This window comes from Spermophilus citellus, assembly GCF_964194105.1.
Source record: "Spermophilus citellus genome assembly, chromosome: 11".
NCBI lineage: Eukaryota > Metazoa > Chordata > Mammalia > Rodentia > Sciuridae > Spermophilus > Spermophilus citellus.
The window spans coordinates 116,211,728-116,237,511 of NC_138192.1; the positions used below are offsets into that span (position 1 = coordinate 116,211,728).

Below are 25,784 nucleotides of genomic sequence, written 5' to 3' on the forward strand. Positions count from 1 at the left end.
GCAGGGGGCGGGGAGAAGCAGGCTTTTTAGGACCCGGCTGCGGCGGTGAAGGAGAAAGAAGCGGAGGAGGCGGCACCCGCGCTCGCAGTGCCGTGCCACCTGCCCGCTCGGTCGCTGCTGTCGCGCTCCCCACCGCCAACATGCTGCTGAGACTGGGCGGCCCCACGCTGCCGCTGCTCCTGCCGTCGCTGCTGGTGCTGTTGTTGGGCGCGGGCAGCGGTGGCCGCGGAGTGCGCGCCGAGGTGCTGTTCCGCTGCCCGCCCTGCACGCCAGAACGCTTGGCTGCCTGCGGGCCCCCGCCGGACGCGGTGTCCCGGTCGGCCGGCGGCGCCCGCGGGACCTGCACTGAGCTGGTCCGGGAGCCAGGCTGCGGCTGCTGTTCGGTGTGCGCCCGGCTGGAGGGCGAGGCGTGCGGCGTCTACACCCCACGCTGCGGCCAGGGGCTACGCTGCTATCCCAACCCCGGCTCCGAGCTGCCCCTTCAGTCGCTGGTCATGGGCGTGGGCACTTGCGGAAAGGGCCGGGACGCCAAGTACGGCGTTAGTCCGGAGCAGGTTGCAGGTAACGCGGACTGGGACAACTAGTTGGGAGAAACTTGGAGGGCAGTGGGGCGGTCAGCTGGCGGCCGTTAGGTGTAGAAGGAGTGTGCGGCAGGACCTCAGAGACTTTAGTAGAGGAAGATCTGAATCCGTGGCCAGATCTGGGGGGATCGTTGAGGGCGGGAACCCGAAAGTCAGGCCCGGAGTGGGGGACTGGAGTTGGAGCAGGCGGAAGAACCCTGGTTACTAATTTAGTGGGGATAATCGGAAGAGGAGACTCATTGTAGTTACCAGCCTTTCCCGGGTGGTCAGTCCCCTCACTTTTATTCTGGAGGGGAGATTTACTGGGGAGGAGGGTGTCGGTCAGACCCGTGGGAGTGGGAACTTGAATCTTATTTGGGGCACAGCTTGAGTCGGTGAGCGCCAAAGGGTCCCGGTGGGAACGCTGTTGGGAGGCCCAAGCCACTGGATGCCGGTGACATCCGAGACCTCGGGTGAGGAGGGGTGGAGGCACCGGCGCACTGAGTGAGAGACCCTTCCTTCTATTGGGGTTGTGAGGTGGGAAGAAAGGATTTGGTGCTTTGTAGGGTGAGTTGCTTAGAGCAATTAAAGAGAACGCTGCAGTCTTACAGAGAGAATGAAGGGGGCTGTGTTGGATGGAAAAGGAAAACGGGAGGGGGGTGTATTTGGGAGGCGTGCTGGAGACCCCAGCAGTTGAATCGGTGTAACTTAAGCTGGATCACCGGCCGCATTCCCAGGACCCGAGCAGCCAGGCTGTGCGTTTAAGCATCTGGGCAGCGGGTGGGAAGGCAGGAGGAGCCTGGGTCGGGGAACGACTGTTACGTGAGCTGTGTGATTCCCCCCCACCCCCACTCCAAATCGGGGGACTCTTCTTATCCTATAAGATGAGGAACCTGGGCTCTTTGTTAAAGGGTCCTCATCCCTTGCAAAAAGTTACTTGAAGGACACAACCAAGCTATCAGGAGTTCTTTCTTCCTTTCTTTCTTTTTTTTAAATTTTGAATTTACAAAAGCCTTCCCCGTGGTCTGGAGGAAGCTATAATAATTTCTTTCCTCTTGGAGATGGTAGTGAAATGTGTCCACTGTCCGCTGCTGTTTAAAAAGCAAGCTAGTCTGACCAAGTTTTTCAAACTGAAAAAAGAAAAAAAAATTGAGGGTGGGGGGAGAAAAAGTGGGAACATTCCTTCTGGCTTCTGAGCGTCTTTGTAAGCCCCCTCCCTCCTCACACACCACCTCCCTTCTTCTGGCCTGCCATTGTTTTTTCCCTTTGAGAATGGAATTAGGGGTCAGAGTTGAAATCTTTCTTCTATTTCTCCCCACATTTTGACCTTGAGTACTGAGCAAGGTAAGGACTCCCTCTAAGTGGAACCCCTCTGTTCCTTTCTTCTCCTAGCCTGCCTTGAAATTAACCCTTCCCTCCTGCTTCTCTTAGTAATAATAAAAGGAAAAAGAGAGCAAAGTCCTCTCCCTGTGGGATACCGTCCCCCAGTCCTGGGACCAGTCCTCCCCATAACCTCTGGCACCCTGGAGTCCACCCAGGAGGTTTTCTGCAGTTTCTGAGCTGAGCTCAAACTAAACATCTTCCTCAGCAGGGCGAACTCTTCCAAAGCCCTCACAGAACCTTTTGGATTTTGACTGTTTTAATAAAGTTGGTGTGTTTTCTTCCTCACCATTTTAATATTTTTTCCACTCTTCGTTGGTCTCACTGAGCTTGAAATCCAGCTCTCCTGCTTCCAAGATCCCTGAAGCAGGTGGGGGTCTTCAGCCTGCAACAGATGCGGGAGAGAGGTCTCCCCCCACTCTACTTCTTGTATCCTGAAAGGGGGTGGGGGTTGTCAGGGAAGCCCAGGGACAATGGGGTGAGTTCATGGGAAGAATGTCACTCTGGATTTTCTGCCTGGTTATGGGACTCTCCGCCAGCTCGTCCCAGCTGCCTGCTCAGCCTTCTCCTGGTGCCTGATGCCTTCTACATTTTTCTCTGGTGCTCCAGTCTGGGAAGGTGGGGGTAGAGGGATAAGGGTATGGGCGGGGGATGGAAGCTGAGTAGGTGACGGACAGCTGGGGTGGCTGAGCCAGGAGGAGGGCTGGGGAGGGGGCCCTGTAGGGAGAAACCTGGGCTCTAGGGTGCAGGGAAGAGGGGCAAGGATGGAGGCTTTTGTGCCTGCGAGAGAGGGTCTTGGTTTGGGGCAGGGATTAGGTCCCTGTATGGGTAGGGTGGGGCTTAGTGCTGCTGCCTCCTGCTCTGCATCTTCCATCTCCTCCCCCCACCGAAGAAGGAGTCCCCCCACCCCCCAGCCTGCATTCCTCTTGGAGCAGGTTGCTTTTGAGAATTTTAAACATACCCTCTTATTTTGAGGCAGCAAACCCCAGCAGTTCCGGCTTGCTGTTAGCTCTTTTGTCTTTGTTCCCGGGACTCAGGGGCTGTATTGCTGGCTTCCTGGGGATGGCAGGGATGCAGTGGGGTGGGGTGGGCACATCGGCAGCAGAAGTGGGTGCTGGTGAGCCTGCATCCCTGGAGGGTGATGGGCTGGGACTTGTTGGTTCACTGAAACCAAGAAGCCAGACTCTGGGTCTGGGGGGTAGGGGTGGCGAGACCTGGGAGAAAAATGCAAAGGGGATACTGAGATCAGCCTGAAGTCGGGACTTTAAAACTATGTGAGTGTGGAAGGTGGTGGAGTGGGCAGAGATCCCTAGAAAAAAGTCTGTGTGGGGTGGGGAGTTAGGGGGCAGACTTGGACCAGGCCTGGCCCTTTCAGAATTTAGGCCTGGCTGGTTCTTCTGCATCCCCAGCCTCCATCCCTGTCGGGTACAATGAAGGGGATTATGCTGAGGGGCGGGGCCGCCCAAGTGGCGGTCTGGCCCTCTGCACATATGAAGGTGCTAAGGAAATGTGCAAAGTTCTGGGCCAACAAGCAGGCAGGCCCACTGAGGGCAAGCAAGCTAGGTAGCAAGGAAGTGGGGAGGTTGTGCATCTGCAGTTGCTGGGGGAGAGGAAGCTGGGAGAGAGGCAGGCACTGATTTACAGTGGTTCAGTGCAGCTTCAAAAATGGGGGGGGGCGGAGAAAGCAACAGGACTTCTGGCAGCACTGCTTTGCATCTCGTCTTGCATAAATTTGCATACCGAGTTCAAAGTCATAAAATAGACTTGGGAATGAGTGGGACCCACTGTCACTGATTGTTAACACCACTACCTCCTCCTGTCTCCCCTCCCCGCTTCTGGTCAGAACTCCCTGAACTATCTCTGCTGAGCTGATCCTCTGTGTCACCACAGGTGGACCTTGGAAGGAGGAGATGGGGGAGCCCAGGGTTGCTGCTCCAGGGTTCTGTCTCTGGACTCAAGTTTCTTGGTTAAGAAACTAAGTTGGGTGTGGCTCTGTGGCCCCAAGCCTAGGAGGCAGTGCCTGACTGCGGGTGATTGAAGGGTTTGTGAGGCTTACAGGGGTGTTCCTCTCAGTGGCCAGGTTTGGCTGGGATTTGAGGAATCCGTAGCATCAAGAGTTCTCTTTATTTTATGTTATTGATTTTTTTTTTTTTTTTTTTTGGTGTTGGAGATTGAAGCCAGGGGTGCTCTATTACGGAGCTACATGTCCAGCCCTTTTTATTTTTCATTTTGAGACATGGTCTCGCTAAGGGCCTCACTAAAGGACTGAGGCTGGCCTCGAATTTGTAGTCTTCCTGGAATTATGCACCCGGTAGGAGTCTTCTTTCCTTGAAGTTTCCTACTTACCTTCTCAAACTGTTCACTGTGTCATTTCCTTGGTGTAGTAATAATGACCCAATTCCTTAGAGAAGATATTTAAGGGGGAAAAAATCCTGCTTAACAGTGTTAAAGTACCTTACAAAAACAAGCCTAAAGGACAAGGTTAGAATAGGTGGGAGTCTAGAGGGAAGAACTCACTGGCTGGGGTCATGAGGGCCTATTTACACTTTTTTTTTTTTTTTTTTTTGCCAAATTGGGCTGCTGAGTTTCCTGGCAGGCAAAGGGAAGAGAGATTGTTGCTGTGAGCCTACCTTAGCCTTGTGCTTCAAAATAAAAATTTCGGACACATCCTTCCTTTGGGTTAGGGAGTCAACGGAAATTAGTCTGATAAAAGTGCCATGGATTACCTGGGAGCCCCCAGAGCAGACTTAGTCACACATCATCAGACATTGGCGGGTTTCCCTTGAATCCCTGTTCTCCAGCCTGGTGATCTGTGTAACCACTCTCTGCCTTGGAATTGGGACAGATTGTTCTCAGAATGGATAGAGGAAGTTTTGAAAGTTCTTGGAGCTAATAGAAGTACCCACCTGGACGGGAAGGGCCTGGGCTGCTGAGGGGAATGAGGGAGGAGCAGAAATCACCAGGCTACATCTTCCTTCATATGTGCTACATGCTAAGTAGGTGGATAGGCTTCAAAGTGGCAGGAAAATATATTGGCCCCATGCTTCCTCAGATCCAGTTAGAAGGAGACTATGAAGGTGACTGGAGATGGAAGTGTTGAAAAAACTCAAATGCTTGAATGAGGCTTGTCGACTGGCTGGGCAGGGGACATGGCGCTGTCCTTGTAAGGGGGTCAGTACTAGCGCTGCTTCTGCTGAAGCCCAGGCGCAGTTGGGACTGCGCTTGGCTTCACCAGGGGAGCCGGGGATCTGGTTGGCAGATGTTCCAGGCCCTCTGCTTCTCCTGTTATCTCTGGCCAGCCTTTTCCTGAGGTGGCAGCCAGCCATCAGGAGACGGTTGTCTGCACATCTGTCCTTATCCTATCTTGAACTTACTCCAAGCCTGCTTTGTCTCCCTTTGTTCCTGTGAGGGGAGGGAGGCTTTGCTCCCTCCATCTCTGTCTGACTTTTTTTTTTGGTGGTGCTGAGAATTGAACCAAGAGCCCAGAAGGCATGTGAGGCATGGATCCCTCCGTCTCACAGTTGTGGGGACAGGTTCAATTGAGGGACAGGAACTGAGAGACCAACCTGGCTACATTCCTCCAACCCCTCTGCCTCCGTGGCACAGTAAGGGGTTGGGCTCTTGGCAGCAAAAAGCGTTTGAGCCTCTGGGCCAGAATTTGATCGTGGACACCTGCCATGTGCAGGTGATATAGATAAGCCACAGTATGTCGCTGCTGGATTTTGATGATTTGGGTCTTCTTGACTTTTTTGAGAAGCCCAAGTCCTAAACCTGGGGGACTTCCAACATGTAAGTGGCCAGTGTTCTGCTGGTTGTTGAGGTATCTAGAGAGAAAGAAGAGCTGGTAGGTGGCAGGAGGGGAGGCAGCCTGGTTTGTACTGTTAGATTGACCTGGTTTCACAATGCCAGAATTGGTGAAGTGGGGGGGCATGTCGGGCCCATTGTGACAGTGGAAAGTGCCTGACACATACTGGATTCTTCCACATGTTAGCAGCTTGGATCCTGGCCAGTGACATCTCTCTGCCGCTGTGGTTAATTGGCCCTGAAAATGGAGATCAGACTGGACAAGCCAGGTATCTAGCACTTAATAGTCACCTGAGGGAAGTGGTTTATTCTCTCCGAGCCCCTATTTCCTTGTCTGTAAGTCAGAAATCGATCGTCGCAACTCCATTGGGTGGCACTTGCACCCACAAAGCCTGAGCACTTGATTTTGGTAAGGAGTCCCTTGATTTCCATCTGTTCCCCTATAAAGAGGGACTGCCTACACCTCTCTGACTTACTTCCATAGACTGTAGCGAGGCCCTCTATGGAAAGGGTCATGAAACTGTACTTTAAATGCAATATACACCCAGTTGATAATAAAGGGTTTCAGGGCAGCAGGCTTGCATTTTTTATTGGTGAGTTAGGCAGTGAATACTCTGGGGCCTGTTTCCTAATATTTGGGACTGACCATTCTTTAGTGCCCAGAATAGAGGTGGGAGGGACAGAGTGGCCCAGAGCTTGGACACCTGGGTTCTTGTGGCAGCTGTGCTGCTTAAAAGCAAGTCACAGAAGATGGAATCCTGCCTTCTTCTGGCCAATCACTCCCAGCGACCTGGCCTTCCATCTGCCAGTACCCGGAGGGCAGGATATCTGAGGCACCTCTGGGTCAGGAGCAGCGTAGGTGAGGAAGGCCCTTTCCCTGTAGGTGGCCCTCTCAAAGAAATCTACTAGGACTCTGGCTTTAGAATAATAGGGTCAGGTTCACCCCAAGTGGTCCTAACACACTTTGGGCATCCATTATGTTCAAGGGCATGCTCAAAGCCAGTGAGGATCTTGTGGAGCCTGCTTCCTGCTCCAGGAAAACCGGCCTTTCAAACTGGCCTCTCCGAGCCTAGGATGCCAGAAAGTTGAACGTGATCCTAGCAAAGGAGTGGGATGTTCTTTCCAATATGACGTTTCTCACTGCGTCCACTCCAGAGTTGACCTCGCTGCTGAGAGGGGGAGCAGCATCTCATTTTGCAGAGGCTCAGGGATTCTCTACAGGAACACTGGGTTGGGGAATGTTTGCTGAAGGCTGAGGCCTTTCTCATGTTAGATTCCAGAAAGCCCGGTGTGTTGAGGGAGGCCTGGGAGGGTTCGGGCCTCTAAAGGAGGTGGTGCCCTGGGATAGCAGAGAAGGTAGATGCAGGAGTCAGCATATTCTTAGGATGAAATCCAGGACAGTGGAGATAGCATTGGATTTGCTGTTGGGAATTTGGGATGGGTAGTCCCCTTAGACTCTGGGGCCTTCATGGTAGGGAGGGGAGAAGAAAGGAGTAGCTGATTTCTAGGTGGAGTGGTAGAAGCGTGTTGGTTCTCAGGTCTGGAGTAACCCCACCCCCACAGTGAGTAGGATGAGTGGACGTTTTTCTAGTGGAGAACAGACCCACCCCCATGGCCCTCCTCCTCCTTGGCTCCTGGCCCCCTTTTCTTTCCCTGCTTTAGCTACTCCTGTTTTTTAACAAAGCCAGGGAAGATCTGGGCTGGCTCAGCCCTGGGTGTCAGTCAAGATTCAGGGAGACTGTTCAGAAAGCTGGTTCCCCCGGAAAGAAATACAGTCCACTGTGGTCAGGAATTTTTTCCCTCCTACCCCCACCTTTTTTTGGGGGGTGGGGTGGGGTGGGGGTGGGGGGCTTGGCACTTGGAAGCCCTTTGGAGCCCTTCTGGCTGCCAGCCCCACATCTCTGCCTGGCTGTTGGGAAGCAGGGCAGGAGTGAAGACTGGAGAAGGGGGCAGGGGCTGGCCAGTCTCCAGCTGCCAGGCGGAGGAACTGGCCCACAGGGCCCCATGAAGCTGGCCTGGAGCGAGGCCTGGGGAGGTTTCTAATTAGTGGCGGGTGTAGGTGTGTGTCAGCCTGTGTCAACCTGTGTTCATTCAAGGAACTGAGTGGAGCCAGGAAGTCGAGGGCGGGAGGGAGACTGCCCCCACTCAAGGCCTTGGTCTGTTGGGGGTGGGGAGGCCAGAGGAGGGTGTTCACTGTGTTTGCCCAAGATGGGGCTCTTCCTGCTGGGGGGACCCAGGTTAGGGTGTGGGGGTATGGAGTTGTTGGCAGTAAGCAAAGGATGCCACCTCATGGGGCAGATAGCACAAGAATTGGAATTGCTTTGTTCTGGACAACTGCTTCTACTAAGGAGTCCACTGTTTGTGTTTTCCCCCCTCAGCTCTGTGGTAGCCTCAGGATTCCCTCCACTTGTCAGATGAAGAAATCAAGGCTGGCTGCCTTCAGGGTCCAGGGCCAGGGCAAGCACAGTCTCAGCATTCTCACCCCAGGCCTCTGTTACCAAGGTCCCACTTGCACAAAAGCAGGGAATCCTCTATTGCTTCTTGGAAAAGGCTTTTCCTGGGAGGTAGTCTTCAAGACATAACTTCTCAAAATGCTTCTTTATGCAACTCTGCAGGGCGATTCTTGTAGATTGTTGCCTTTCCTTCTGGATGGAGAGGCCAGGTGGTCTCTGGGTGGTACACTTAGTTTCTAAAATGCTGAAGGCCAAGAAAATGATGAGAATGGCAGTTCTCTTGTACCCTGGGCCCAGCCCCTGTGACTCTCCGAAAACCCTGGGTGGCAGGGAGGGTGTGCTGGGCAGGATACAGGGGGTAGAATGGACTGGGCTTACTGGGTCGTAAAGGCTTTTGAATTTGGGTGGGACCAGCTGCCAGAGGACTGATGGCCTCCTTCCCTGGGGAGATGGGGGGCCCTGTCGAGAGGGGGAGCAACAGGAGTGGAGTGCTGGGGTTACTGGGCTTGGTTGGCGTCTGTCTCTGATGATGTCAGTGACCGGATACCATTCTGGTTGGTGGAGAGCTGTGAAGCTAAACAATCCGGGTTTGGTTTTGGCTTTGTCGCTGACTACATGACTGTGTGCAGTCGGCCTCCGACTCTATGTGTCTTTTATCAAGCACAAGCGCGGGTAAGGAATTATCAACCTCATGTGATGCTTGACGATAAAACGAAGTTGTATCTACAAACCACGGAGCACAGAAACTCACATAATCAGATGACATTATACAAGTTCCGGTCCCTTCCTTTCTTCTGCCCTGAGCTCAGCAAAGAGAGCAGGAGAAGGGCCAAGGCCTGTTCAGATGTTTTCTGATGGGTCGTCTTGGGAATCCTGGTGGCGGGTGGTGTGGCTACCTGGACAGCTGCTCTCTGCTTAGGAAAGCTGGGAGTGAATCCGGAGTGCAGAGCCCATGGCTGAGGGGTTTCCATGGGGTGCTCATGGCCACCAAGTTGTCTTTTTTTATGATTCTCTCGAGCTCAATGGCCAAACCATGGTCCATTTTCACCCCAGCGGTGAGGTTCTCCGTGGAGCCTCTGCTGGTCACCTCTGGTTTGGTTTACTGCTTTTAAACCCAGACTGCAGAGGCAAGAAGGGCGACAGATGTGATGCTGCGTTAGATCAGACACAATCAGTGAACTTTTAGTCAAAGAAAGAGAAAAGCATGGTGACCTATTTAAAGACACTTATTTATATTCAGGACACTTCTTGTGCTGGTTTGAGAGTGTGGCCGGCAGTCCTGGACATCTTTGCAGATTTTAAATTTCTTTTTGCATCCAGGGTCCGGTTTGTCAGGTTGGCGTACGGAGGAGCAGTGTTGGGGAAGAGGCCCACGGAAGAGGAGGGTGGAAGGCTCAGTCTGCGTCGCTGTCTGGGGGCTGGGCCGTGAGGTCACAGCGTCAGAACCGAGCATAGGAGGGCTGCAGGTGTAGCTGGTGGTGAGGTGCTCACCTAGTATGTGGGAGGCCTGGGTTCCATCCCCAATACTGCCAACAGAAAGTGTGAGGGACAGTGGTTTGAAATGGGTCTTGGGAGAGGCACATGTCCCTCCTGTCCCATTTCAGACTTCTGTTTCCTCACTGCCTTTCTTTACCCCTAACCATTCTTGCTGCTATGGGGTCTGGGTGGTGAGGGAGAGACCAGAAAAAGGAGAAAGAGAAATAGTGTAACAAGATACATTAGAGGTGGGATGCTCCCTGCCCAGCCTGCTTTTCTAATGTTTGAACTTGGGTTGAGTACATCCCACGTGCAAGCTAGTGGACCAACTGTATAAAAGCAGTTGTCTTGCTGAAAGGGGATAAGAAAAGCATTCTAAAACATCAAATATAATCTGAGGATAAACCATGTCCAAAGAAATGTCTATTCCTCAGATGCAAATAAACAGGTGACTCTTAGCCTTTTGGCCAGGGCTCCCTAAAGATGTTGATGTTAAATTATGAGATCCCTTTGGGGTGAGTAAAGTCACAAAGGGAGTCGAAATTGATAGATATTGGAAGAAAAAAGCACAGCAACTTCCTCCCAGAAGAGCAGATGGAGCACATGGGTTGTCTCCCTTCCTGTTCTCCTTTGGTTAAGTATAATTTTTTTAAAGCTTTACAGAAACCAAGACCAAGCTTGGGTCTTCCAGAAGCTTCTATCACAGAGTCACTGCTCTTGAGGGGCTCCAGGTAAAATGCCGGGAAGAAGTAGAGTTGAATTACGAGGGTATTCTGGCCAGTGACACCTTTCATTGACTCCAACAAGTGGACCTTGGACACTTGGAGGCCACATTGTCCATTCCTCTTTCTCATCAAAAGCTTCCCCTGAAACCATAGCCAAATAAGTCTGTGATTTTCTCTTATCTGTAATTTGTTATTTGTTTGTTTTCTCATGAAACTCTTGGAGGGTTTCTAATCTGGTCTCTCTTGTTTTAGTTGAAGCTGTTTTCTCTCTGGTCTTCAAGCAGACGGAACAACCATCCCCTTTCTATTGGGTGTTACTGGCCGGCCGTTGGACATCTCTACCACTTTGTCACCCTGCAAGTGTTCCCCCTCCCCCAGTCCCTTGGGGCTGCACCAGTATAAGCCCATCCCCTATCTTTCCATTTTCTTGAATTCTTCATCTTGCTCCTCTTAATTCAGTGACCCTCTTTTGCTGTTTATGGGTCTTTTCCCTGACTTATTTCCCAGTTCTCATGGCACAGAGATATAGCTAGGAATCCACGACCAGCTCTGATTTGTGGGCAAGTGACCTTGGTGGCATTGCATTAGCCAGTGAAAGTGGTGTTGAAGTCTGCCATATCACTATTGTTGGGCCCTCTTCCAGGGACACTCCACTTTTAAGGATAACTCCTGCTTGACAAGGAGGGTGGGGGTGGAGGGCGTGAGAAGCAGTCCTGGGAGTCAAACCCAGGCTCCCGTGTGTGCTACGCCAGAGCTACTCAGCTACATCCCCAGCCCGGAGGAAAAAAAATTTTTAAAAGAAACATTTAAAATGTAGACAAGTGGGGCTGGGGTAATGGCTCAGCAGTAGAGTGTTTGCTTCACACGTGCAAGGCCCTGGGTTTGATCCTCAGCACCACATAAAAATAAATAAATAAAATGAAGTTATTGTATCCAAACACAACCACAAAAAATAAATATTTAAGAAAAAAATGTAGAAAAGTACCAAGAACAACAGCATAATAGCAGTCTGCCACCTAGAACTACAAGCAGTTAATATTTTTGTCTATTAGCATGAGTACTTAGCATTTATTTTTCTGGGCTAAACAGATTTGCATGCACTATATGATGGATGCTCAATATCACATATTTGCATAAATGTACATATATATGATGCATATACATGTATGATGGATGGCCAACATTCAAGTTGTTCTCTGAAAATAAGTTGAAAATGCCTGTAAAGAAGCATTTGCATTCCTCTACTAATTGCATTTATTCATTCACCTATTGAAAGACTTTTGAGTCAGGTTGCTGATTGTTTTTTGCAGCTACAACTAATGCTTGTCATGAATGTTTTTGTGTACACGGTCAGTCAGGTGAGTGCTTCCTGTTCCCATCATCTCTGGTTCAAGTTTGCACCAACGTGCTCTCTACTCTTTTGGGCCTTCACCAACAAGGTCACCTTGCCAGGTTCCCTGATGGCTTGAGTCCGGAGAAATATTCAGGACTCATGGGAAGGAGTGAAAGCTGATAGTGCTGTTTGCCATCTTGATATCAGTTTCTCTGGCTCTTCAAGGACAGCGCAGTTTGCACAACCTCAGAGGACCTTGGCTGAATTTTGAACATGCTTTTGTTTTCTCAAACTGTCTGCCTTAGCCCTGACCCTCCCCGGGTCTTTAAGATTCCAGGAATGACCCTGGTGTTTGTAAAGCAATCCTTCAGAGTGTGCACAGGCGGGGAGGCTCTGGAGAGGCCCCTCTGTCTCTGCTCACTCAGGGGGAGCCTGAGATGAGCCCACAGTGTAAGGGCATGCTCTAGAAATCTCCCTGATGCCTGGCCAAGAGAGGCCTCTCTGTGTGTCCAAGTGGATGTGTCTGTTTACAAACCATGAGCAAATGGGTAGAAAGAACTTCTGAGGTCAGGTCTTTGTGAAGTGTGTACGTGAGGCATCTTTCTTCCCTTACCAAGTTCTTCAGGAAATCCAGATTAGAGGGAATCATGAAGGAATGGGAGCCCTGGAAAGGCCAAAGTTCATAATATGGGTCCCTTGGCCCTTGCCCAGGCTTGCTGTCTTTGAATCTCTAGGGTTGGCTCCAGGGAGATTTTTGGCAAGTTCTTCAGATGATTTCTGGTGGACAGCAGTTAGATCTAGTCTAACTCCCTGAACTTACAGAGAACACGCTGAAGCCTACCCAAATTCAACACTGTCCGACATCACTCAGGAAGGGTGAAGTCAAAGTCAGAAGCTTGATTATCTAACTTTCAGGCCAGGCTAGAACCGTTTGGTCCAGGCTTTGAACCTGAATCAGTGTTCCCGGGAAATTCACCAAGAGTTCAGGCGGGGAGGGGATTGCTTGGCCAGGGAGTGGGTGCTCTATTCTGTCCTCTGGGTGGTGCTTGTGTCTGTTGGGCTCTCTGTTCAGCAGTTTTCTGAGTTCTTCCCTCAGTTGGGTGGTGGGTCGTCCATGGGAGCTGGGTGCCCTGGTGAGTAGTTGAGGGGACTTGTGGATCCTTCACATTCACAGAGCCATTTCCTCCCACGAGGGGGATTTAGGGAGGAGGTGCCCATGAGGTGCCACCTATTATGTGGTGACTGGTCCGCTGTCCTCGGAGGAGTTTCCCAGAACATGGTGGCATCTGAGACCTCAGGCTTTGCTTGCCTGGCTCCCGTGCAGGGCTCAGGGCCCAGAGGATAGGAAAGAATGGGAAAGGAGTTTGGAATGAAGTGAAGCTGGGTGTCGGCAGTGGGTAGGTGGATCTAGCAGCTGGGAGAAGGTCAAGCTAAGCTGAAATGTGTCCTGGGGGGCCGGTCTGCACCCAACTGACACGGCTGTGCTCTACGACACACATCCCATGCATGGTGCAGAACTCTAGCGTGACAGGCCACTGCTGCCTGTTGCCTCTGACCTTTTTTTTTTTTTTTAAAAAAAAAGGTGGAGGAAGACACATAAACAGTGTCACTCACCCAGAGAGACTAAGGTCCTCAGGTTAAACTTTAGCTCAAAAAATAACAAACAGGACCCTCTTTCTAACCTCTGGCTTCTCCACCTGCAGCATGGCCTGAATGACGAATCCCGGCCTGTCGGTGGGCTGTGTTGTAGACACAGTGGCCACATAGATGGAACTGGTGACTATAATCGACAGTCCAAAGGGACTGGCTTCACATTCTCTCCATTTCCTGTGTGTGTTGGCCAGTGTCCCCTTGCAGGCATGGTTCTAATGAGCCACTGCCCCTTGCCACCTTTGTAGTTTCTTCCTTCCCTTCCTCTAAATTCTATAAATAAAGTTAATTTAGGAAAATTCGATTTTGCCCAAGAATTTCCATCAAATGGAAGAGAGCTTTGATATTTAGCAACATAGTGTTTAACACAACAGAGCTAGAGATGTGGCTCAGTGGTAGTGCTGAGTATCTGAAAACCCTGGGTTCCATTCCCAGAACCATTAAAAAAAAAAAGACAGGGCTGAGGGTGTATGCCATTGGTACAGCCTACCTAGCATGTTCCATCCCTAGCACTGCAAAATAAATAAATAAATAAATAAAAATAAAAAGTAGAATATTTTTTCTTCCTTGGACCTTGGGAAAACAAGTGACAAAATAACATAGCACACACACCAAAAAAAGAAAAAAAAATAACATAGCACAAATGAAACTCTCCCTGAAGCACTAAAAAGCAGAATTCAAACAGCTAACAAAGTGAAGCTTTAGAAGAAATATCCAGGTGTGGGGGTTTAACAGCTTCAGCAGCAGAGAACTTGCCTAGCACAAGAAAGGTCTTGGGTTCAATCCCCAGCACTGCTCCCCCCACAAGAAAAAAGAACTAACAAGGCAGTGTTAAAGAACTCTTAACTCAGTTTTTCCTTGCATTTGGGGGGAGCAGTGAGGTATCATCAGCCCATCTTGTCGTAGCAGATAATATCTTTCATTTATCCATTCAAGAAATAGATCATTCATCCACTTCTTCTAAAGCTTGATTTTGCCCACAATGGGGAGGCACTAAGCAACTCAGTGAGACCCTGTCTCTAAATAAAATACAAAATAAGGCTGGGGATGTGGCTCAGTTATTGAGTTAGCCCTGAGTTCAATCCCTTGTACCCCACCTAAAAAAGAATGAAATTGTATCCTGCCTTTTGTGTGTGTGTGTGTTGCTAGGGATTGAACCCAGGGCCTTGTGCATGCGAGGCAAGCACCCTACCAACTGAGCTACATCCCCAGCCCTAAAATTGTATCCTGCTTAAGTAGTAACCATCATTTGAGCAGAATTATTCCCATTTTTTCAGACTTGAAGAATTAGAGCTCAGACAGATTAAAGGGTGTGGCCCTTTAATGAGTAAATGGTGTGTAGAATTTGGGTCTTGGTTCCTGATGCTCTTGGCCCATTTGAGTCTGTTGATGAATGGTCCACCACCATGGATACTGACACACATTATATCTTTTGCAGTTCTGGGAATCAACCCAGGGCCTTGTGCATGGTGGGCAGGATCTCTATCACTGAGCTACACCCCTAGCCTTGCTTGCCGTAGATACCAATGGAGAAGTTGCCTGGGGAGAAAGAGGAGAATTATGGTTAGAATATATTCTTTTGCCCAGTATATGTCAAGGTTAAGTGCATTTTGGGAGAAGTTAATGAAGAAGGAGCCATTGAGTTCTCTGCCAGGGTGGAGCCAGGAAGGCAGCCAGCATTCATTCCTCTGGCCCGACACTCAGAAGCAATCCTCCAAGGGCTTCCAGTGCCTTTACCTGCAGCAGGAGGTGAGATCACTGGGGGCAGGACAGGTCCAGGGCTGGATGAGAGCATTTCATGGTGCCCCAGCTGTTAGGTTTCAAGACAGCTGTGCTGTAGGAGAAGGCTGGAAGATGGGTAGGATTTCTTCAGAATAAATAAAAGAAAGGGAAATATGTAGATCTATTTGGAAGACCTGTGAGGTGTAAAGGGAAATGTCTCATGTTCTCCCCAGGCCTGGATAAGGACCAATGCCACCTACTCTAAGCAAGAAGGACTGGGAGGTTTTTTTCCCTAAGAGTGCTTTAAGGTCTCCCCCAGATCAGGAAAAAACTTCCAAGTGGAGTGTTGAGGTCACACCATAGCAGTAGGAGAAGATAAAGCTCTGTAAGACACAAGGGTTTTTGTTGTTATTTTTATTTTTGGTAATGGAGATTTAATCCAGGGGTGCTTATCCACTGTGCTACATCACCAACCCTTTTTATTTTGAGATAGGGTCTTGCTAAGTTACTTAGGGCCTTACTAAGTTGCTGAGGCTGGCCTGGAACTTAAGAACCTCCCGCCTAAACCAAGGGTTTTGATTCATTAAATAAGGTCATTGATGCTGCCATCAAACTAGATTGCATTGGGGGGAAAAGGGATATGCCAAATTAAGTTTGAGCACCATTGTATTAATGCACAGAGGTAGACACAAAGCTCTTTCTGCCGGGGTATGAGCTTTCAGTGGGCCTCCTTGTAGTGGGTCAAAAGACAGTTTGGGGGGCCACAGGCCAATTGTGAAGGACCTCTGAGATGGCAGAGAGGGTGTGTTTGTCCCTGGAAATCCAGATGGGAGTTTTTCTGGGCCTCAGGTTTACATCTTTAACATGAGACAATGATCCATCTCCTCTCATTCCAGCTGTGTCTAAGGTAGAAAGATGTGGTGCTACATCCAAGGCAGTACTCTTCAAGCCCTCTGCTTAGTGGCACTAGTTTTGTCTACCCCCTCCCCCTGTGGAAAAGCCTTACTTTCTTTATATCATCCTGCGATTCCCTGCTTCAGTATCGACCATTTCCTCAGTTGCTATGTAGGGGAGAATAGCGAATGCTTACCAATCCTTAGGGAGAAACTCAAAGTCTCTTCAGGAGCCTTGGAAGTCCCTATTAGTTATCTTTCAACCTGAAGCCTTTTCCACGGATGTCATTTGGGTTGCCAAGAACCATTCTTAGGGTGGCCTCTGTGCCTTAGCCTGCAGAGCTGCATACATAAGTGGTTGTTTAATAAATATTATTCTGGACCTAACTGTCTTAGCAAAAAATGCAACTTGGTAATTTTGTTCCGAGGGAAAATTCCGTCTCTAGCTGCAACTCCACATCTGGAATGTTTTCCTGCAGATGGCTCCTGACGCCTAGAAGAGACTATATGGGAGGAACATGGTAGATGTGACGATGCTCTTGTCTGACTCAGGTGGAGGCTGGTGGGGAGGAAATGGAAGCAGTCAGCGGCCAACCCCTGTGCTCCTTCCTGTCTCAGCAGCCACGGCACTGGCATGCAGTGTCCCCTGGGTCCTCTCAGTAGTCTACCTGAGCTGGATGCCATTTGTCCTTGGTGAGCAGGTGAGCAGGGGAGACATAGAGAGCTTCAGTAACTTGCCTAGAACTGCAAAGCCACATGGAAAAGCTGTAGTTAGACTTAGGCAGTTCAGTTCAGCTCTGGGGCCTGAGTTCTCGGACCTCTTTGGCTGGGAACAGTAGTAAGGTATCAAGAGTTTTTCTCAGCCTCTAGTCTGCTCTGCTCTCTACCAGTAGACATTTCATTCTCTTCCCTGGACTTCTACTTCAAGACGTGTTCCCAGCTGGTCACTGACCTCAGGACCCGAAGCCTGTTCCAGAGAAACAAGTGGATGCTGTACCGCCTTTGAAAAGAGCCTGCGTCAGCAAGCCAGGCCATGGATTTCCTCATCTTAATGGCATGTTTGTTGGCAGGGGTGAGATCAATAAAGAAATGGAACGAACGTACCCTTGAATCCAGATGGCCTCTGTGAGGGTGGACAAACTGACCTTCACCTCAGAGAGATTGGGGACATGTTAGGACAGGATGTCAACTCTGTCCTCCCAGGAAAAAACTTCCCAGTGGAGCTCTTTCTTCTGGGATCCAGAGCCAGGGTCACATGATTGATGTTCATGGGCCCTGGACATTTTTGTCTTTTTTATGCCCCTTCTTCCAAAAGAGCATTTTAAGATCACATTATGGCTGTTTTTCTGAGAGCAAGCATATCAATATGGTATATTAAGACTTTTTGACTAAAAAAAAAAAAATCTTTTCTTTTCCTTCTGATTTTCTACGCACCTAAGTGCTGTGCTTGCTTTGCTTAATGGACAAGTCTGGCTGCTTTCAGGCCTGAGCTCACATTGGTGTCTGTGTGTCCCCGTCTCTCTTCAAATGTTTCCAGAGGTGGTGGAGAGCCTTCTGGCATACAGTGTTGGATTGACCTTTAGGACTCAGTTTAGGGCTGCTTCTTTGGCCACTGTCTGTGGCACCAGCTCCCAGGAGGGCATGGGAAGGGGGAGCAGCAGGCAGAGTGCTCTGGGATGCTCAAGAAGGCCTTGCTCCCTGCTGTGGACCGGAGCGGCTGGGGATAGAGGGTGGTGGCTGGGTCTCAGCCATTGCAGGAGAACGTAGCGGAGCTAAATGAGCCATATGTGGGGCCTGGGAGCTTCCTTTAGAGTCAGATTGACTCCAGTGATTCTCAACCTGGGATCAGTGTTTGCTTCTTAGGTGCCATTTGGCAAGGTTTGAAGACATTTTTGGTTGTCTCAACTTGGGAGGGTGCTAGTGGCATCTGGGTGGTAGAGACCAGGGATGCTGCTCAACATTCTGCAATGCACAGGCCAGACAGATCCTGTGACAGAGAATTATCTGGTGAATGTCAGTCTTGCTGTTGAGACCTCAGTTCCATAGGATGTTGCAAGCAGTGGTTCGGGTGAGGGGAGCCTCCTCAGAAGCTGCAGGTGGGTGAGCTGCTTTTTCTTTCTTCTGCCAGAAAATATGAACTGTAGCCATCATGGAGACTGGCTGCTGTTGGCCAGTCTTCAAGGTGGGCCTCTTCCCCAGAGGGTGGAGCCAGGTGAACTTCTGAGTCATAGGCCTGGAGCCCAGGCTAGAAGTTTCCAGAAGTGATGGAACTATGTTGTCCAGATTCCCAGAGCCCTGGTCTTCTTTAATTTCATGGAGTCCAGTCTGAAAGTGGTATGGAAGTCTCCAGCAGAGAGGAAGCCAGCTGGGCAGGACTCTGGGGAGTGGTGATACTGAGGGAGATCTTGGGAGCAAAGGCTTGGGTGAGGATGGATGGAGGTTCCCATTTGATTCCAGGGAACCTGCCATGTTCTCTTCCTCCTGGGTTCCCATTGTCTGCAGCGGGGAGAGGTAGGGAGCTTGCCCAAGTCCAGGCAGAGAAGTTGGTTTGGCAGTGGAGCAGGACTGGGGCAGTGAGGATGGGGATGAGTCCCCCTCTGTGGCAGCATCTGCCTGGTGCTTCAGAGGTTGGTTTTAAGGAGATGGAGATTTCCCTGTGGAAGAGCATTCCTATGGTCTGGGCTTGGCTCACCTCAGCCTTCTGTCCACCACCTCTGTGTCTAAAGAAGTCAGGGGTAATCTTAATAGTTGACCCCTGCTGTATGGCCCAGTCCCAGAAGGTAACCCTCTGCAGACCTGGTGGAACAGAGGAAATCTGGGCAGCATGACAGGGTGACTTGGTGTCTCTATTCTGGGGAACCTGGCAGGCAGCTGAGCAGGAAAACCCAACCTGTTTCTGGGGCCCTTGGATTTCTGCTGCTGCCCACCTCAAAGCCCAGCAAGGAGGAGTCAGGATGGAAGAGGAGAGCTTGGGTCTGGCTGCTGGGGCTGATTGAACCATGGTGGAATAGGTCTCTCACCAGACTGACTGCAAACACTAGGTCCTCAGCCTTCCCCTGCTGGTGCTGGGGCAGCTGGAACGGGCTTGAATCTTGTGTGATTTATGGTGCAATCTAGGCTATTCAGCACCCCTGGAGAAACAGCCGTTCTAAGTGGAGGAAATTTCCAGGTTTCAGAAGGTTTGTAAAGTTAAGAAATTTCAAATTCTTCTCTAAAGCTTAACAGTTTTGGATAGAAATCTCTTTTAATGCTGAGCACTGGACTCTCTCCCCTTTGGTGATACTCCAGAGTCATCATCGTCATCAATAAAATTCTTGTTCAGGGCTAGAAAACATGTTTGCTGTGCAAAAAAAAAAAAAAAAAAAAAAATCCCCTGAAGTCCTTATTACGTTTGTTTGTTTTGGGGTTCCTGGGATTGAACTCAAGGGCTTTCTACCACTGAGCTACATCCCCAGCCCTTTTTATTTTTTTATTTTGAGACAGGGCCTTACGAAGTTGCCGAGGCTGGTCTCCAACTTGTGATCCTCCTGCCTCAGCCTCTTGAGTCGCTGGATTAGTCATGTGCCACTGTGCATGGCCTGTTGGTTTCTTAGTGTCCTTTTCCCCTCCTGTTTTTGGATTTTTGGATACTGCTTGTCACCGTGCACACATATTCCTCCTCTCTCCTTTCAATTTCATTGATTTTAGTCTGGGTGGGCTTGGACAGCAGACATCCAGAAGGTAGGCTGCTTGGAGCAACGGTGTTGGGAAGCATCTTCATGTGATGGTTCTCCTCGGGTCTCAGGAGATTTGAAAACGCATGGACGTAGTGACAGCTGTTTTGATGCTCAAAGTCTTGTTTTCCTTTGCTTCCTGGTTCTGAGGCAACAGATAACTGAGGCAGTCTTCATCCCGTCAAAAGTGATAACCATGAGCAACATGCCTAGTGTTTCTGTCCCAAGCAGTTTTAGCTGCTTTACCTACAGCATACTTGCAGTAGTTCTAAAGAACGAACTATTATTATCGAGCCATTTTCAGTTAAGAAAGTGGAGGCACAGAGAAGTTACATTCAGGGGAAACACAGCTGATGGAGAAAGTGGCAGAACTGAGACTAACCTGAGTACACCCCCCTCAGCCAGCACTGCTGCTGGTGGATGCTGGGTAGTCAGTGAGAACCCACTAGTATCTGCCCAGTGGGAGGGGAAGGGCTGGGGCGGATACCCTTAATGCTTCTGATCTTGGAGACTATATAGGACACCCTCCCTTTGTATCCCTTGTCCCCAGGGCTGTAGCTGGTATGGAAGAGGTGACCCTCCCTTAGCTGAACACAATTCACAGCAGCTCAAAGGGCACTGCAGCTCCTCTTTGGTGGCTCTTTCCACCATGTAGCACTGTCCAGGAGAGGGACCCTGGGGGCCACCACACTACCTGAATTCTAAAGGGACCACCATGCATTTCGTGCCTCATCTCAAAGTCCTGTGTAGAAATATTTTAAGAGCCATTCTGTTTTGTGACCAGGATTGTAAGTTTTATAAGGCACATTAAAGGGGAAGAGAAGATGGAAGATTTGTTGAAAAACACCCCCTCTGCACCCACTCAGATCTTGCTGGGACCTGCAGACTCTGGCTTTGAGCAGCGTGGTCCAGGTCTCTGTTTGCTCTGCCTGTGTTCACAAGGGGCCCTGGGGCTGGGTTGTCACTCCCTGCCCTTGTAGAGCATGCTGGGAGTTGTCTCCTTGGTTACAACTCCATGCAAATCTGTTCCTCTCGGCCTCCTCAGGGTGAAACTGTGATAGCTGGGCGCTACACTCAAGGTCCCCTCTACCTGGGCTTTGCACACTGTAGTTTTCAGAAAGTCTGCAGAGACTAGATGTTCCTTGGAGCATCTTGATGAGGCCTTATGCCCTGTGACAGGCTGATACTAGGAAGTCCAGGAAGCCAGAGATCTTGTTCTTGGGGTTTCCAGTGTGTTAGTGTTAGGGTACAGAGCACAGACTTGGAAACAGCAGAGTCAGTAGGGTGGTGCTCTAGCAGCCTAGGAGCAAAGCACTGTGGGAACTTCTCAGCCGGGAGGTGGAATGGCTGCCAGGGACTGGTTCTGCTGACAGTGTGGCTCTTCCTGACACTCCCATGCTGGAAGTGCCCAGTGATCTTTGTGGCGTGAGTTTTTAATCTGCACCTTTCAGACCATAAGTGATGAAGTACTTAAACTTGGGGTTAGTGGTGGGTCAACCTGAGAAGTATTGATGAACTCCAGAAAGGACCTAATTCTATTCTATGCTGAGAGCCTTGGAGTCACACAGCCTGGGTTCAAGTCCTAGATCCATGACTTAGCAGGTTTAGGATCTTAGTCAAGCAATTGGCCCGTGTGAACTGCAACTTCTCCATCTAGAAGTTGGGCAGGGTGCCCTGGTACCACTAAGAGTTACTGTGAAACAAATGGATGGTCCACATAAATTACCGTGCGTGGGCCCTGGCACGAGGTTGGTGCTGGTTGGGTGTTACTGATCTCTGTTCTGCCTGTTGTTAGGGGTCCAGGAAGGCCCAGCTCCCTGGGAGTGTGTACCTAGAGCTCTTCCCTCCCTCTCTCTGCAGACAGTGGAGATGAGCACTCTGAGGGAGACCTGGTCGAGAACCATGTGGATGGGACCATGAACATGTTGGGAGGTGGCGGCAGTGCTGGCCGGAAGCCCCTCAAGTCAGGCATGAAGGAGCTGGCTGTGTTCCGGGAGAAGGTCACCGAGCAGCACCGGCAGATGGGCAAAGGAGGAAAACACCACCTTGGCCTGGAGGAGCCCAAGAAGCTTCGGCCACCACCTGCCCGGGTCAGTGGGGCTGAGTCTGGTTGATGGGGGAGGGCATGGGAAGGGAGTCTTCTAGCTGGAGAGGGCACCCTCTCAGGACCATGCGCTGAGCTGCTGTCTCAGAGCATTTTTGTTCCCATTACTGCCACTAACATATTCAGTGACCTTTGGGCTATAAGATGGATTCGATGTGGTTTCTTGAAGTTTATTCCTTCTAAAACCTCTGCATTTCTACTTGGCTCTGGGACATCGGTGAAGAAAACTGAGCCCCAGGGATGATGAAGCTTGCTCACCATTGCTGCAGCGGGTCCCTTTCCCCTTTCCATCTGAGTCTTAGTTTCTCGGGTCTGGGCCCTGATTGGGTTTGTGGCAGAGACAGGTGCTTGGGCCATGGGTTTGGTATAGACACTCTGGAGGGAGCGCATTTTGACCTGTTAATCACGGATGGAGAAAAGGAGTGAAGGAGTGAAAATCACATGCATATGAGTTTCTTTAGGGATGGGTTGGGCATAGTGAGGTCACCGGACTGGTTGTCATTGGCCGTACTTACTAGCTGCGTAGCCTTGGGAGTCTCTTCCCCAGGGACATGTTGCTTTCAAGACTATATCCAGGGCCAGCGTTTGTGTGCCCGTTCTTCTCACTCTGTGCCCGCTGCTTGCAGACCCCCTGCCAGCAAGAACTGGACCAGGTCCTGGAGCGGATCGCCACCATGCGCCTTCCTGATGACCGGGGTCCTCTGGAGCACCTCTACTCTTTGCACATCCCTAACTGTGACAAACATGGCCTGTACAACCTCAAACAGGTGAGTGTGGGTGCTAACCCGGGCCAGAGGGGCTGCTTCTCAGCCGGGGGCCCTGGTGGGCCTGGTTCCTGCCCCACCTACCCTTAATCCTCTGAAGCTGAGAGCTGAGCTGAGACGCAGGCTTCTGTAACCATGGGGATGGGATGGCAGTGCCAGCTGCCAGGCCAGGGAAGGTGGGGCTGCCTCCACTCTCCCAGCCACCTGCCCATGGTGCTAGTATCCAGGTGGGGAGGGAGCCTCCAGGAGAAGTGGGCGTAAAGCAACCACCTCAGATTTTACAGAGGAATACAGTCACCTGAAGCCCATTTCTGGGTCCACATCCAGAGGCTGATTGGGTGTGTTGGATGGGGACCAAGAGTTTGCATTTCTACAAGCTCCAGGCGATGCTGATGGTTGTCCATGAACCACATTCTCAGAATTGCCAATTTAGTCCAGTGTCCAGGTAGCTGCTCTGGTTTTCAGTATCTCAGGGGACAAGAATCGGGGATAGAGAAATACCATTGAAAATCTTTCTGAAAAAACGACCAGAACATCGTTCTGAGTACATTGGAGAAAGTGGAGGAAGTTTACCAGGAGCCCTTTGCCCTTCTGGCTTCTCCTTTCTGTTCTGCTCTCCTTTCTGTATTTGAATGATCAATGTGCATTTGCAGTATTTCCCTCTTAAGATTCTAAATATTTTCCACATAGACCCACGTGTGGCTTATCACTGTAGTGATGAAACACTGATCAGTTGTCAGTTTTCGTAGCCCACCCCTGGCTTCCACCTCCACATCCCTTTTATAGGGAGGAGGATGCATACGATTCCTGTAGGAATGAGACAGAGACAGTGCCATCTGCAGCTCTTTCTGTTTTCAGGCAGAGGTTCTCAGCCCTGGCTGCACACTGGGATTTTCTGGGAGCTTTATAAAATATGGATGCCTGGGCTTACCCCAGAGATTTAGGTTCTGGGGTCTGGGGTGCTTTCTGGGACAGAGTTTTTAAAAGCACCCTTAGTGATCCTCATGAGCAGTTGGCATTGAATTAAAGGGTGGATGCATGGAGCCAGGAGATGGGGTTCAGGGCTCTGTTGATCCCTTGGGGGTCTCACTGCCCCATGTCCTTCACCACATCTTGCCTCTTAAAACATTACTCAGGTGTTAAAAGCTATTTGTAGATCTGTCCATCAGATGTAAGGCACCTACTTCATTTGGAGCTCAGGAGAAGTAATGATCTCTTATGAAAAACAGGCTGTGTACTGTACCAATAGGTAACTAAAGTGATCCCTAAGTGTAATAGTTAACTTCTGGTTTAGAGAGTGGGGACCCTGGAATGTGCATGCCGAGTTTGAATCTCAGCTTGGTTCTTTATTAGCTGTGTGACCTTGGGCAAGGTTTTTAACCAATGTGCTTCAGTCCATCCCCTACCAAGTGGGGATCATCATGGAAACCTAGTTCTCAAGGTGGTTGTGAGGATTATGAGAATGGTGGTATATCTCTTATATTACATATGGCACACACTTACTTTTATTCTGATGTGAGTTTTTTCACCTCACACTACACTGGGTCCTCCACTGGGGGGACCTCCTCGAGGGTGGGAGCTGGGCCTTTGCCCGTGGGAATCTCGAAAGACAGCCCTACTGACAGCAGAGATCCCTGGGTCAGCAGCCTCCGCATCCCTGTGGAGCTTGTTAGCAGGCAGAGCAGCTCTGCCTCACACCTACTGAATGGGAACCTGTATTTTGTCAGGATTCCCAGTGCACCTGAGAGGTTGGGATATGCCACCCTGCAGCACTAGCTCAGCTCAGGGTGGCTGTTGGGTAAACCTTCAGCTGAGTGCAGGAAAGAAAGTGGATGGTTGCCGGGGCATCTTCCAATTTCTCCTCTTGTCTCTTCCAGTGCAAGATGTCTCTGAACGGGCAGCGTGGGGAGTGCTGGTGTGTGAACCCCAACACTGGGAAGCTGATCCAGGGAGCTCCCATCGTCCGGGGGGACCCCGAGTGCCATCTCTTCTACAATGAGCAACAGGAGGCCGGTGGGGCGCATGCCCAGAGGGCACAGTAAGCCACAGTCAGCCGGTGCCTGGCCCCCGCCACCTCTCCAAACACAGCGGAAATGAAGAGTGCTTGGGTGGTGGGTGTGGAGGATTTTCCAGCATTTTGACATGTATTTATATTTGGAAAGAGACCAGCACCGAGCTCGGCACGTCCCCCTCTGCCTTGCCCCTCCCCAGCTGGAGATGCTTGCTCCCTCCCCTTCCTGTTTCTTCCTGGGGAGGAGGGGAGTCTGTGCTGGGGGAGTTGGGTGAAGGTTTGGGCAGGGGTGGGGAGAAAGAAATTTTTATTTTTGAACCCCTGTGTCTCTTTTGCTTAAGATTAAAGGAAGGAAAATTAAAGAGTGTGTCTTGCCTGAATCTTTGGGGCCTCCCTGGGAAAGAGTTCCTGAGGCTTGTTGAGCCTTCAGGAGAATGGGAAAGGTACTGCTGTAGCCCCCCACCTCCAAACCTCAGTGGGAATTAGCAGGCAGGGGGAAGGGCAGCCTCCTGTGTCCAGATCAGACACCTCAGTGCAGCCCCAGGAATCTGCTGTCCCCTATCTGTACTCTTAGGGGAGGCTTCCTGCCCCCATGGGGACCCTGGCTGGCCCTTTATAGGGGCAGGGCAAGTGGTGGAGAGGAGAGAGAGAGAGCATAAGGCTGTGTGTTCCTCTCTGCCACAGTGAGATGACATTCTAGTGGAAGATAGGGAACTGGAAACACTGACATTGGGGCTCTCTGGCCCTAAAATAAAGGACAGTGCCCTCTTGACCCCCAGGGGAGGCATTTCAACTCTGCCCAAGGGAAAGAGTGGGGCTATTGTTGACCAGCCTATCTGCGAAGGTCTGACTCCTGACAATTCAGGAGCAGCTCTCTGAGGGGCCCCAATAACTGTCCCCCCGACTGGCAAATGTCCACTGGGTTCAAAGGACTGTATGTGTGTAAATCAGGCTGAAGGGCTGTGGAAACGGGGTGACAGTACAGAAGCAGGGGTTATTTCAAGCTCTGTGTCTGAGCTCTATCACTTTGTTCTGGTCCCCCTAAGACCTAGTGGAGCCTGGGGGTTCCCTCTCCCTGCGTTGCAGTGGGCCACATGGTGAGGAATGGCAGCCTCATAAGGCCCACTTAACCCCCTTCCCAGCTCCTGGTGCTGCCATGACTTTTCGGGGTACTCCCTGCCCCTGTCAGACCCTCT

At 50.6% G+C, this 25,784-nt stretch overlaps 1 protein-coding gene across 2 annotated transcripts; it reads left to right on the top strand.

Annotated features, from left to right (window-relative positions):
- Nucleotides 1-34: 34 nt before the first annotated feature.
- On the top strand, nucleotides 35-24,944 carry IGFBP2 (insulin like growth factor binding protein 2). Of its 2 annotated transcripts, none has more exons than XM_081262161.1 (4): nucleotides 35-561; nucleotides 21,570-21,799; nucleotides 22,440-22,580; nucleotides 24,455-24,944. In XM_081262161.1, the coding sequence occupies exons 1-4, from the start codon at nucleotides 141-143 to the stop codon at nucleotides 24,617-24,619; spliced, it is 957 nt and encodes a 318-aa protein (XP_081118287.1). In that variant the 5' UTR covers nucleotides 35-140; the 3' UTR covers nucleotides 24,620-24,944. The 2 variants fall into 2 exon arrangements, with proteins under 2 accessions (XP_081118287.1, XP_081118288.1); XM_081262162.1 differs by lacking the exon at nucleotides 35-561 and adding an exon at nucleotides 17,811-18,092.
- Nucleotides 24,945-25,784: the final 840 nt, after the last annotated feature.

What these genes read in the sequence shown, in the direction of transcription:
- IGFBP2 (XM_081262161.1), top strand. Translation starts at nt 141, where the DNA reads ATGCTGCTGAGACTGGGCGGCCCCACGCTGCCGCTGCTCCTGCCGTCG. An exon ending in TAGTCCGGAGCAGGTTGCAG is followed by an intron (nt 562 to 21,569) that starts GTAACGCGGACT and finishes CTCTCTCTGCAG; the next exon opens with ACAGTGGAGATGAGCACTCT. An exon ending in TTCGGCCACCACCTGCCCGG is followed by an intron (nt 21,800 to 22,439) that starts GTCAGTGGGGCT and finishes CGCTGCTTGCAG; the next exon opens with ACCCCCTGCCAGCAAGAACT.